We start from the raw sequence: 14,147 nt of genomic DNA, 5'->3' as shown, positions 1-14,147 counted from the left end.
ATAGATAGTATAGTAGAAAGAAGCGTAATCAGAGTTAAAAGAAGATAAAGTAAAATTGAAAGATATAAAAAGTATGACTAAATTCAAAGAAGCAAAATAAATATGCAGAACACTAAAATAGCGATGGATAGGGCATATGTTAAGAGAAAAACAAGAAAAATGGACAAAAATAATAACCGACTGGTATCCAAGAGATGGTAGTAGAAAAAAAGGGCGACAAACTAAACGCTGGGAAGATGAAGTAAAAAGAGTAGCTGGGCCTAAATAGATCCAAATAGCGAAAGACAGAGAGGCGTGGTAATCTTTAGAGAAGGCCTTTGTCAAAAGACAATTTGTTTAACATAACATATAATTTAGATTTAAGTTTATATGTAGTTAAGTATCATTTATAATATTTATGAACAGCAATAAAGGCTTATTTTATTTTATTTAATTTATCATAGATAGTATAATAGTAAAAGAATTTACAGTATAAGTTCAATTTAATTTGAGATGCGCAGGTTCTAAAACTACTGATTGGCACTAAATTGTGGTAGACTGGGACACTTGTATCACTTGCATGGCTCGTCATTCCTTATAAAAAATATTAATTTAATTATGATGTTTGTAAGTAAGATTTTTAAATCAACCACTGTACGACAAGGAGATGGTAGAATTAATTTAAAGTGTTTATTTATATATTTGGGCAACTAACAAATTACACTCTTTACATGCTCAAACTTAAAATATAATAATAAAATAGATAAGAGTTTATTCACTTATAAGCTACCACAGCATTCATAATTTTTATTACGCTTATAGGACAGTAGTTTTAACAATTTATAAACTAAAATCTAAAAATATTGTAATATATAATTTAAAATAAAAATGAAAATATGAAAACAAGGTTTCTAAGTTACATGTAGTAAATTAAGTATTATCTTTTTATATTGAGCAAGCAGAATGAATAACTCAATGTTCTGCGATTTGGCCAGTGAGTTATATTACCTACAGAGCCTAGAAATAGTTGCGTTTTGACCTAGATTAGTCCTAGATTGTGGTACTACAAGTGTTGAGTACTCGGGTGTATAGTGGACCTCGGCTTCCCCTCACATAAATAACACTGAATTTAAAGATAATCCGTATTAAGACTTTATCTGACGACTATCACCAAATAAATACAAAGACCATCCTTTCCTATAAAATCTTTTCCTTGTTACCGATTTGTGCTATTGAGGTTATATATATTTTGCCAATAATTTTCGAAGGTTTATTATTTTTGCCTGTTACGTCCACAGCCTGTTTGATTTTCTCATGTGGCACAGCAGCGTCATTTATTAAGTGAAGGAGTAGGTAATGACGATATTGTTTCTCCATCCCGCGGCGAGACCACGTTACTCCTTATTTGAATAGAGAGTCATTATTAAAAATGGGGAGTCGGAAATTGCACTTTGCTACTTTACTATTCGGTATCATAAAGAACGAAATCTCTATTTATCTATTTAAAAAGTTAAAATGGTGAAGTGATGCTAACATTTCACATAATACTCGCGCTACGCACGACTCTTTAAGGCGACTGTATGCGCTGGATCTAGATGAAAATTTTAATTAGGAAGCCGGTGTAAGGAAATAAGACAGGAGGACTTACCAGAGCAGCAGCGATTCTTCCACCACGTGCCGGGTCGCGAATTTCCCTCTTTATTTTGTAGACGTTTTCTTTGAGTGGCCACTCTTTCTTCCCGAATTCGATAATGATGAAACAAGGGATCACAAGACACTTGATCACGAGATTACACGTAAGGGGACGATTAATGAGTTATCACGGCGCGCGTTGACAAGTTCAATATTTGCTCAATACAAGTTCAATACTCATTCAATACTAACTAAGTAAATTCTCCTCGCGGAACGCATCGATCCGCTGCGCTCGCGCTACTCCGTAAGTGGGAGGGATAGGGTGCAGGTAGGAAAGAGAAGGAATTAGTGCAACTCTTTGTGCACCCACAATATTTAATTCATTAATAAATTAATTAATTAATGCGGTGACTGTTTCACTATTTATAAAAACCCTTTAGGCATATTTGGCCTAAACAGCGACACTAAATGCCAGCGACCTTGAGCGATATGAGTTCACGGCTGCCGGCCCGCCATCTATGTAACAAAGCCAATATTTTCAAAATTCTTGGGTGGAAAACAGTTTATATGCTTACAATCCTCGTTATTCACTACAAAAAAAGTACAAGCTATAAGAATAACTTTTCTGAGAGAAGTACCAAAAAAATGCGTCACGCCATGCCAAAAAACTTGTTTAACTTCAAAGAAAAGTGATAGTTCAAAAAGGCTCAACAGTGGTAACTATAACCTGTTGGTTATAGTTACCACTAGCAACATTAGCAACCTACAAATAAGACTTAAGGATATGTCTAACAGGATTTAGTAGTGTTCATAGCTCGAAATGCTATACTTTCACCACAAAACTTGTCTAAAAATACCATGTTTGCGTGTTTTCTGCTTACTCTTCGCCTTAAATATACCCTCTTACACACATCCGCATTTCGTGGTAGCTTTCGCTACGCAGCCACGAAGTGTTGGAATAGCCACCTGCCACCTGCCACCACCGTTTCGAAATTTTAGCTCAAAGGAATCTTTTAAGAATAACTACAAAAAGATATTTTTGCAAGAGCAAAATACTTCGATTGTAGTGAGGGTGGGTATCTTAATGGATTTATTTTATCTATATAATATTATATTATTCATGCATTTTATATATATTTTTTTATTTACATACACGTGTAGCTAGTGCGTGTATCCGCATCGTAATATATAGTTTCTTTTCAGATTTATAAATTTACTAAATTTTTAAAGGGCGCCGCGGCCGTAGCGAAATTACAGGACTAATAAGACTTAAACTGACAATGTTTTGCTGCCTAGACACACTGACTTATTATCGCATATATTAACGCAGGACCGATCGTCATGGATTCTTTGGGGGAAGCCATTGTCAAGCAGTGGACGTTTCTCGGCTGAAATGTTGATAATTACCACATACCTGCTAAAAATCGTTTGACAGGGATCAGGCACCGCTTTCGTTGCAAACTCCGTGAACACAATACGATTCGCTGCCTTATTTCCCTTAAACGCATTTGTTCGCAGAAAACGACATTGATACGTTACTTGGCCGTCTTGTATCGCAAACCTGGTAAAATTTATAATATATATTTTATCAAAAAATCAGTCACTATACAAATTCAAGTAAGTATCTTTTACATAGTTTCGTTAACTTTAATTAATTTTTAATTATTATTAGTTTAAATGAAATTTTCAATACAAAATGAATTATTTTTATGAACTAGTCTATTTGATAATAATATATGTTAATTATATACATTTTGTGATATAAAATTTGTTGACATTATACATAGGTACTAAATGAATTAAGAAAATTTATTGAATTAGGCGTTACTTTGCGGAAATCCATAATTATACAAATGACTTAAGTTTTATTTAGTGTTAATTCCGCCAATATTTGTTTTTAAAACAATTCGACACGTGTTTCGCCTCTATACGAGGCATCCTCAGGACGTGTAGAGGCGAATTAACACTAAAGAAAACTTAAGTCATTTGTATACTAAATGAATTATCAAATTATTTACATCTTATATTTTAATTTAATTACTATTCATGATAGAATTGTGAAATCCGACATGTTTCAATATCATATTTTGCATGTCAATTGACGAAACATATTGGACTGACAGCTGAAACACAATTCATACTAGTTTAGCTGTCTTTGCTCCCTGTATTATATGTAAATAATTAATATTATAATTTAGAAACATTTTTAACTTGTAATACTATTATTAATTATTGTAATGTTTGGGAAATAAAGTTATTATTATTATTATTACAAATAATATTATGTTAACATATCCACTACAATGTTTCTTGCAAATAAATTTCATTTCATATAACGATTGCCTATTCTCATCAACATCAAAAATTTATGCAATAACTATTATTTATAGTTATTGTGTATGTGCTTGTCTTAATTGGTGAACCAAAAATATTGTGAAAAAACGTCAAACCTGTGTAGAAGCGCAGAGAAGTCGAACAAGTGCTCGAAGTGCATTGAGCCTACCTTTTCAGAACCAGGCCCATTGCGCAGTAGTGTACCGCGGAGCCAAAGAGGTATTTCCCCTGGAAAAAACTGATTTTCAAACAGCAACAATTTTGAGGACATATATCAATAAGGCTGGTTTGCACATACTAACTTTAGCAATAACAAACAAACGTTAAAGTACTGGTTAAGCAAAAAAATTATTGCACCATTTGACAATTTTTAGGTGACGTCATAACTTTAACTGTTAGCCGTAACCTTCCAATCTTCGTCGGTTAAGGCTATGGTTAATCTTAAATATATAGCGATCTGTCAAAAGTTTCAAATAAATATTTTTGTATATGGACTTGATGTTTCACTTTTTAACTTTAACTATGCCCAGGAATACAATGCTGATTCATAATCAAATAAATAAAAAAAAAATAAAAAAAAAAATCTAGTGGACCACCCTTAACATTTAGGGGGATGAAAAATAGACCTACCATATATGCAGTCAAAATTTCATGGGAATCGTTCAAGACAAAACAGACACTTATGAAAATGTTAAATATAACGAAGTGGATTTTTTTAATGTTCAATATTCACTTGCTCCTTCACATGTTATATATGTGACATGTTTAGTTTAAAAGTATTTTTCTTTAAGAAAAGTATAATTACTGTAATGTGTAATAAATTTATCTATTAAAACGCAGATACAATTAAATCTTTAATTAATCACACTGAAGCTGTTTATCTTGATATATATCTGAAGAAGCTGTTTATCTTAATATATAAAAATTACGTGACACGTTGTTTGTCCGCGATGGACTCCTAAACCAATGAAGGGATTTAAATGGGGATTACTTCATGGAGTGCAGTTTGGTCAAACTTGAGAGATAGGATAGTTTTTATTTCGATTTGGGACCCATAATTATTTTTATTTCCAATATTTGTTTTGAATGGACGTATTATCTATGAGAGAATTTAGTGATACACGGTTTGACAGTTCCGCTGTGAAACAATTTCATTATAACAACAGGGAGCATTTTTTACGAAATAATTCTTGATGTTTTGAAATATTATTGGCAAATTCCAGCCAATAAAACAGCATTTTCTTATTATCTACAGAACAACGTCTGTCGGGTCAGCTAGTTGACAATAAAACATTTAATCATTCGATTAACAATCCCACGATTCTATTATTATATTTTAACGTACCTGTTATAATAATGAACGATTGCATAAGAGAACAATTATTGTAAGATGTTTGTGTACTTATAAAAACACTTGCCTTATTTGACTGCCGAAGTGCAGTCAATACTGAAGAGTCATTCACAGGAATCATTAAGTACATTTTTTTTAAAGTAAGCCATAATAAATTAATCTGAGCTATATGATTAAGATCATATTGTCATTTTAATCAAGAGACGATGCTGCTTAAGAACAGGTGGACAGGCTAATAGTTCCGTCACAAATTTCCATGAAAAAATAATTTTACCAGTTGGAGGCTCCTTTGAACAGGATGGCGGATAGATTATGGGTACCACAACGTCGAGTATTTTTGCCGTGAAGCAGTAATGTGTAAACATTATTGTGTTTCGGTATGAAAGGCGCTGTAGCTAGTGGAATTACTGGGCAAATGAGACTTAACATATTATGTTTCAATAATCCTGAGCGGCACTGAATTGTAATGGGCAGGGCGTATCAATTACCATCATCTGAACGTCCTGCTCGTCTCCTCCCGTATTTTCATAAAAAAATACATTCTCAATAAGACATTTAGTTAAGCAAACCTGTGACACGTCCAGAAATGGGTTTTTCAATTTCCTCCTCACAGGTGCGCAACCATATTTTCCCATCACATTCAGGATATAATTTTTTCTTGCACTCGGTCATCGCTGAAAAATAGCCCAACATTATCATTATTTTACTCTTTGGCAATTATAAGTTCTAAGCATGCATCGTCAGCAGTGTCGTTGAAAGCAAAAACAATAAGATTTTGTTTCTTTTATGTTGTGTGTGTTGTAATTTTGATTCAAAGCTCTTTGAAACGAAAAAGCGACACAACACAGAGACAAAGTATACTATAAACTCTTAGATTAAAGATTGGTCTCCGCTACGCTCTAACTAGACACCGCAGGCGTAGTCGCAAAGTGCGGCAACTAATACTACGCCCAAATGGGCGTTGTCGTGCCATATGTTCTGTTAAACTTTGGTAATAATTGAAACTAAAATGACGGGTTTTTAATTTTTTTCCAGTGCTGTTCGAAGATTTCCTAAGAATTCACCTGTATGGCTATTGTATAAGCATCTCGAACACTATCGTAAGCATAGCGATGCAGTTTAGAGGCATCAAACATATCATTGCAGAAGAAATGGTGGAGGACAGGACAGGAAATAGTGCACCAGCATTCACGGGCTTAGGATTTGAGCAGCAACTGTCGACAACACCCTATATTCTGTGCCCGGTGATGAATTTTGTGACCTCGAATCTCTCGGGAAGTTGAAATATTTTTTTTTTGGAAAAGGATGACAAACGAGCGTAACCTGGTGATAAGTAATCACCACCTAATAAGTAATCACATTCTCTTGCAACACCAGAGGAATCCCAGGAGCGTTGCCGGCCTTTCAGGAAGGTGTACGCGCTTTTTTTGAAGGTATGTCGTATCGTCCCGGAAACACCGCACAAGGAAGTTTATTCCACAGCTTTATAGTACGTGGAAGAAAGATCCTTGAAAACCGCACTGTGGAGGACTGCCACACATGGGGTGGGAATGATATCCTAACTTGTGGTGTGTCGTGCGAAGGTTGAATTCGCCGGCAGGAATTAGGTGAAACAGCTCTTCGGAACACTCCCCGTGATAAATGCGGTAGAGGACACATTATTAAAGTTTCGTGAGAAACATTTTGTACCATACTTGATCAAAGTCCATCCCTATTCAGACTAACTGCTAAGTCGTCTCTCTCGCTAGTTTTCGATAGCTGCCGTCAATTTGTGTCACCATCTTAATGACAAGTCACAACCAAGTTCTGTAGATCATTGATCATCTGGTCTGGCTATACTTTAGACATGCCTAGACTCAGACGTAGCAGTTCTTATCCGCTAGCAGATTATGGCAATTGGTGTGTTGTGAGATGGATATCCGCTGCCGCCTTTTTGGGGATCGAATGGACAAGAGCTGTTGTCTTACTGCTCGACTTAAAAGAAGTGTGTGTGTTTACTTATGTACGCACGCAAGAACTTTTACTTCTTTGGCATATCGAAGCAAAAATCATTAAAATGATTTATTCCTCGTGCTGTTCTCCGTTTATAGAAAGAATGGCTGAGAAAATGGGCTTGAAACCTTTGCCTGTCCTAATAATGGACGAAGAAACCAAAAAAAATAATAACGAATGACGCGAACGTCAGAAAATTTTAGGAACTAACTTCAACCTGTTTTTACTTTTCTGTAACAGTGATGCACGCGCATCTTCTAATTTCATCATTTTTTCATAACGCGTCTAAAGAAGTATAACTTCAAAAACAGATCTGAACAGTTTTCTGTCTGAAATCTACATCAGTCTTAGCTTTGACACCGAGGGGTGATCGAAACCTTATGGTAACCAGTGCAGTGGAATGATATGAGTTTAACTGCGAAGAATCAGTAAGCATTGCGTAACTCGCGACCCCTCAAATAGCATTCGGGATAATTAACATATTGACAGCATTATATTACCTTACTATTTACTTTGTTAAAATTTTGAAGTGAAACTTCCTTAGGCGCATGAGGGTAAATTTTTTACGAATGAAACTTAATAGAACGTCACGAAATTGGGGGACGTTTTGTTCAAGAAGAGGAGGAGGTTTTTGTTCAAGGGAGAGAGCGATTGACACCGATTGAGGAAGAGTATTTCTTATTCTCGGGCTTCCCTACTAGCCTTGTAGCGCGCGGCCGCTAGTAAGTAGAACATCTTCCCCACTAGCCTTGTGTCATGTAGGTTTTTCTATGTATGTTGCACTTATATACTGTTTTTTTTATCCTAAACTTAGTCAAAATTTTCTCCTCTATACTTTACAATAATTTAAATGCCAGGCGCTGAATTTATTCATAGAAATGTTCCAGAGGCATTACAAGAATGTGGCAAGTGTTTATGGAAGTTGTTCGCACTTTATATGGGACACTCCATTACGTTCTATACATAACGTCATTGGGAACACTAATTCAATATTTAAAACGCTAACTCCTCTTAATGTCTAAGCTAAAACTTTCACCCACTTCTTAAAATTGAGTTCACTTAATAAATAAATTTCGTTATTAATATAGTATAAATAGTCCTACCTTGTTAAACTATAATTAAAAAAAACACCAAAGCAATACACTTATGTACAATTAAAAGTACATCGAATGTCTTGCAGGTGATTGATATAAAGAAATATAACAGCCAAGAGCGTCACGTAAATAGCAGTAGAGGGGTCCGTATAAAATTTGGTGGTCAAACACTACTCGATCGAGAGGTTCAAGATTTCAAAATAACGAATGACGCAAACGTAAGAAAATTTTAGGAACTTCACCCTGTGTTAAAGTGATGCGCGCGCATCTTATAATTTCACTCTCATAATTTTTTCATAACGCGCCTTAAGAAGTCTATACTTCTTCAAAAATTGTTTCAAACTGCTACATAGTCATTTCACTTTACATATTAAATGAATAGAAAAAGAAGGAAAATACTTTAAAAAGGATGGTCAAAACCTTTAGTTTATGAAAAAAATATAGCTGTTATTCGCAGTATTGTTAGTATTTTGTATTTACGAGTGTAAATATATTTATAGTTCGTGTTTCATTGCTTATAATATACGAAACAATTGTATTATATCTCTCATCGTTAAGCAGCGATTGCAAGAACCGTTTTCGTACAACCAGATCTAGAGATTACCCCCTTACAACCACACAAAGTCACATAGTTTATCTGTTTATAATATAAGTATTTTGAAATACGAATAAAGAGTAATGATATATGCCTGAGAAGATCTTAAAATGTGGTCCTGCATAATTTCTGTTATGCAGTAGGTCTTAAGAACAATAAATGGGTACATCCATACAGTACCGGATTAGCCATATAGCAAGTGTAGCGATTGCTACGGGCCTCGCGCAATAGGCGGCCCTGCATGTGTTACTCATCTTTGTCTGAGCATAATTTTTTGAGAGAAACTTATAAGATATTGAATTTCTTGCTGTGGCAAAAATGTGAAACTTTACAACTTTTTCTACTGAGACAACCTACTTCAGACACTCGGTAACTGACTATTTCCAATATATATATAGATCATTGAAAGAATTTGCTTGGGGCCCACGTAAGCCTAATCCGTTACTGCATCCATAGCTGAGGCATTTTCACTTACCTTCCGTATTGAGTACATTACAATTTCCCAGCAAAATTCTTTCATTATTCTCGCCCTTTCCCATTTTATTTGGGGTCAGCTCTCCTGATCAATATTTGTCAGAAGTTTCTGTCATTAATTGCGGGTCTATTTGGGCTGTTTGCAGATCTTCGTTTATGACTGATTGCCATGTTAATCAGGGTCTTCCTTGTCTTCTTGGTCCGGTGTTAATATCAAGCACGGTCATATGATCTTTTGGTCTCCTGACATACCCGTACATCAATCATGTCTCCAACAGCTCTTCTGGGATTGGCCTTACTGTAAAAGTGCCGCTGATGTGCTCATTCTGCCTGTCTGAGCTTTTTCATTTCGGTGACATGCATCTGGTGCTTCTGATGCTTTTTGAGCGGCCAGCTGGCCGGTCATTAGGGCTGGTCTTATGGCAGATTTGTAAACCTTTCCTTTTATTTGTATGGGCTTGGTAGAGTCACACAGCACAACTGTCAGCTCCCTCCACTTTATCCAGCCAGTGTTAATGTGGTTGGAGAAATCTAGCTCTATGGTGTCGTCGCTGGTCAAGATATAGCCAAGGTATTTAAGGAACTCTACATTCCGAGCCGTACATTAGGGCTGGTCTTACGGCAGATTTGTAAACCTTTCCTTTTATTGGCATGGGCTTGGTATAGTCACACAGCACACCTGTCAGCTCCCTCCACTTCAGACAGTGTTAAAGCGGTTGGAGAAATCTAGCTATATGGTGTCGTCGCTGGTCAGGATAGAGCACAGGTATTTAAGGAACTCTATCCTTTTGACGGACAAAATGTTCTATACGTAATTTAAATCCTGTATGTAGTGAAATGAATTCCAAGCTTAATTCTTGTATCTCTTCTACGATAAACTGTTGAAAACCCTGAAATAATAGAGATATATAGTTGAGAAAATATTTTTTAATTTGCCATTCGGGTCGCACACCAGGCATTCATCTGGTTTAAGCAAATTGTGGCTCTACTTTTAACCCTGCCGTTTATCGAATGTAAGCACGCGCACTAGCGGGGGCCGGGAACCAGTTGATGGTGGGCCAAGACTATGCTGCCTAAGATCCACTTGCTTGATTCTGCAGACTGAGAGCTGGCAACCTTTAAAAATTTTTTTTTCAATTATTTACATAATTTCATTTAAAATGATGTAAAATTTATTAAAAAAAAGTATAGGTGCAACTTACTATACTAATCAGAACACAAAAGAAAATTCAGAAAAAATAAATCAACTTGTCAGAAAATTAATTACACTAAAACTAATTACAAGTAATCGCGGCCTATTTTTTTATTGGCAAACTATTTCTAATATATTGCATACTACGTTTATTTAAAATTAGTTTTATCAGAAACACAGATACCTGCAGAATTGCGTTGTGGGAATTTGTACTATAAGACTACGAGGGCTACAAAATATATCAACCAAAATATTGCCGAGACCAAACAATTTATTGCAGAAGTCGATAAAATAAGATTAACCGGGTACCTCGCGGTAGTGATGTTGGGCCAAATTTGACGAAAACTGCGATGAAAGTTAAGTACATACTTTGTAAGGTTGGCTTGGAAGAGCGGTCGTGGTCATCACGAAGTGACATCTTTTGGGACAGATGTGATTCGCCTCACGCGCATTTTTCTTTCTTTCACTTTTCCCTGCTGGCCGACAGTCTCGTGCACTCGTTAGATGGACTGTCCATAGCAGACTTAATTTGGTCGGTCCATCGCATGGGCGACCTTCCTCGTCCTCTGGTGCCTGGTCTTACTGTAAGAAAACATAATATTTTAAGGCATGGTTATGTATAAATAAAACTGAAACTACCAACTACAAATCTACATAATATCGAATAACACAATGCATTTTTTCTCTAAATTGCATTTACACTGAAGTTATTGAATATTAAAACCCTAAGAAACGTTTGTGTGGTAAGGGTTGCTATAGAAAAAAAATACTTTCTAAATGACAAACACACTATAGAAATATACCACCCCACGGATATTTAATGAATAAATTATATTGTAATGCCAATTTACAAAAAATAGAGTCCTACTCAGTTCCTTCTTCTCAAGTCAGCGGCATACATTTACGAATGGGTGGTTGAATTTTTAATTTCTAAATTGAACATAATATTTTAATTTTATTCATTCAGAAACCTTAATCTTACGGTGATTATATTTGGTTCTTAAAAGCACAGAGACATTTTTGCGCATCCACACGATGGCCTGTCAAAAATTTCACACTCAAGTAAACTCAAAACAACTGGATGAATATGGGTTTCCGCAAAATCAGGCCTAATTAAATATAAAATATGTGGCAATACTTCTTTGGCCGTTTTTCAGGACCATATTATGAAGAGAAATGCTTCAGATTCGAAAAATGGATTCAAGGTACATTCTAAGAAACTTAAACGTTTGGGTGTATTCCAGAAGGGTAACGAACGATCGCATACAAACGTAAAAATACAAGAAATGTATAAAATGCGTAACAAAACCAGTAGAAATTAAACAAATCAGTTTTGGATTGCAAATCGTTATTATTTGCAGAGGGTGGCTATTTGGCTAATCCTGATTGGGTCCTAGTAATACCGCGTCCAGAATTGAACTATTGTGTTCGCCACTCGTATTTATAGCTCGTCGTCAAGCCCTGCTGCATTTACAAACCGCAGTATCTTCTTGACGCGAGTATTACAAACAACATCTGGGAGTAGGGTATAGTCGCCAAGGATGGTGTTACGCTTATGCATTAGTGGGCCACAATTGCAGAGGAGATGAAGAGGCGTTTCATCGGCCTCAAGGCAAAATCTGCAAGCTCTTTCGTTTTTAATTCCGACTACACTGAGGTGCTTAGTTAGGCATAATCATATAAACGCTTTTTATCGATCCATGTTTAATATCAAACGCTGGGCTGTATACAGAGTATAAAATATCCAGTGGGATTATAACATTTAATAAGGAACCCTTATTTTTGAATGTTTTCAGCAATCACATAAATCACATTTAGATAACAAATTATTCTTTTTATCTTGGCTTATTTGATATAGTGAATTTTGTTTGCATTTTTAATCCACCTTGAATTAATTAAATTTTATAAAAATGATATGAATATCAATGAATATGGGAACGCTGATGTGATTTCTTTGGTATTAACAGAGAGCATGGACAAATGACCACTTACCAATGGGTGACTTTACGACTCGTTCATACCTGTACCCAATAGGTACCCAATAAGGCATTGCTTATAAATAATATCATATATAGATTGAAACGATTTTTAGAAACATCTTTGCAAGAGTTTTGATGACTTAAAGAGTTGTTTAATAAACTGATCTGCCTCGTAAGTTTACCAGTGCGCGGCTCCTTTGCGCAGGATGGCGGCTAGATTATGTGTACCACAATGGCGCCTATTTCTGCCGTGAAGCAGTGGTGTTTAAGCATTACTGTGTTTTGGTCTGAAGGGCGCCGTAGCTAGTCAAATTACTGGGCAAATGAAACCTAACATCTTATGTCTCAAGGTGACGAGCGCAACTGTAGTACCGCTCAGAATTTTTGGGTGTTTCAAGAATCCTGAGCGGCATTGCATTGTAATGGGCAGGGCGTTTCAATTACCATCAGCTGAACGTCCTGCTCGTCTTGTCCCTTACTGTCATAAAAAAATTCTGCAAATAATGATAGTGTTCTGTTTTAATTACTTTTCCTACTTCGTTTGGAATTAAGTAAAAACTGTAAGTAATATTTATCTACTAACTACTAAACTGTTATGATTATATTATGTTTGAGTACATTACTTTGGATTAGATTGATAAAAATTTTGCTTATGCAATAGGTAAGGATAACATTCATTATCGTTATTGTGAATGCAATTTGATAATTATTTAGATTCTCCGTTATCTAAACATATTAAATGCTGTTTTGACATTTAATACATAATATATAGTTTGAATCAGATTTTAGGTTGTATCTGTATTTGTTTGGTATTATTTAGTTATCAAATCTTTTGATTTTTCGTACTCGGCTCTTTGATTTCCATAATATCAGTGTTGGTATCATTTGAGTTCGTGTAGATTTCATTTCCTTTGTGTCCATCTATACATTTATCGTGCTTGCTGTAATAGTCAGAAGCCTGTTCTAGTCTGTCATTCTTCATTTCGTTTCTACTGGTTTTTGTATACATTTTTTGTGTTATGTTAATTCCTTCTTTAATATTAACTAAAGTAACATAGTATATAAGAATTATTATTATAGCAAAATCAGAATTAATTGGTATATAATTTGGCAAATCATGGCACCTACCTAGTTTTACTTATATTTTGCAATATTTATTTAGTTCTATCCAAACTCACTAACGTATATCTCACATTTTTAATACAAAGACTATAAGCGATGACAAGGTCCTGATGGAATGACGCTGGTGGCTTGGGCACGGGGAAGGGCGCTGGTGTGGGACGCGACTTGCGTCGACACTCTGACTTCTTCTCATGTCCAAGTTACGTCAGTTGGTACTGGGGCTGCTGCTTCGACTGCCGAAGACGGCAAGCGTCGCAAATATGTTGGTCTCAGTGAGTCATACATCTTTGTGCCGTTGTGGTGTTGAGATACTTGGCCTGTGGGGCCCAGAGGCGCGGAGAATGTTCAAAGTACTATCTTTGCGCCTCAATAAGGCTACTGGAAACCTGAAGAAAGAGCTGGA

At 35.6% G+C, this 14,147-nt stretch overlaps 1 protein-coding gene across 3 annotated transcripts in view; it reads right to left on the bottom strand.

Annotated features, from left to right (window-relative positions):
• Positions 1–8,435, bottom strand: part of LOC126971605 (carotenoid isomerooxygenase-like) — a 32,070-nt gene extending 23,635 nt beyond the window's left edge. The window contains exons 1-4 of one of the 3 annotated variants that reach the window (XM_050817953.1): positions 8,392–8,435; positions 5,866–5,970; positions 4,062–4,173; positions 3,026–3,172 (exon numbers count right to left, since the gene is read on the bottom strand). In XM_050817953.1, coding sequence (XP_050673910.1) covers positions 3,026–3,172; positions 4,062–4,173; positions 5,866–5,968 — 362 coding nt within the window. In that variant the 5' untranslated portion in view covers positions 5,969–5,970; positions 8,392–8,435. Of the gene's footprint in view, positions 1–1,627; positions 1,905–3,025; positions 3,173–4,061; positions 4,174–5,865; positions 5,971–8,391 lie in introns of those variants that run through there. The other 2 variants (XM_050817954.1, XM_050817955.1) reach the window with 2 other exon arrangements.
• Positions 8,436–14,147: the final 5,712 nt, after the last annotated feature.

The sequence above is a fragment of the Leptidea sinapis genome, chromosome 24 (assembly GCF_905404315.1).
Source record: "Leptidea sinapis chromosome 24, ilLepSina1.1, whole genome shotgun sequence".
Classification (NCBI taxonomy): Eukaryota; Metazoa; Arthropoda; class Insecta; order Lepidoptera; family Pieridae; genus Leptidea; species Leptidea sinapis.
Note: the sequence above shows the minus strand (reverse complement) of the source record. Positions and strands in the feature narration are given on the sequence as shown.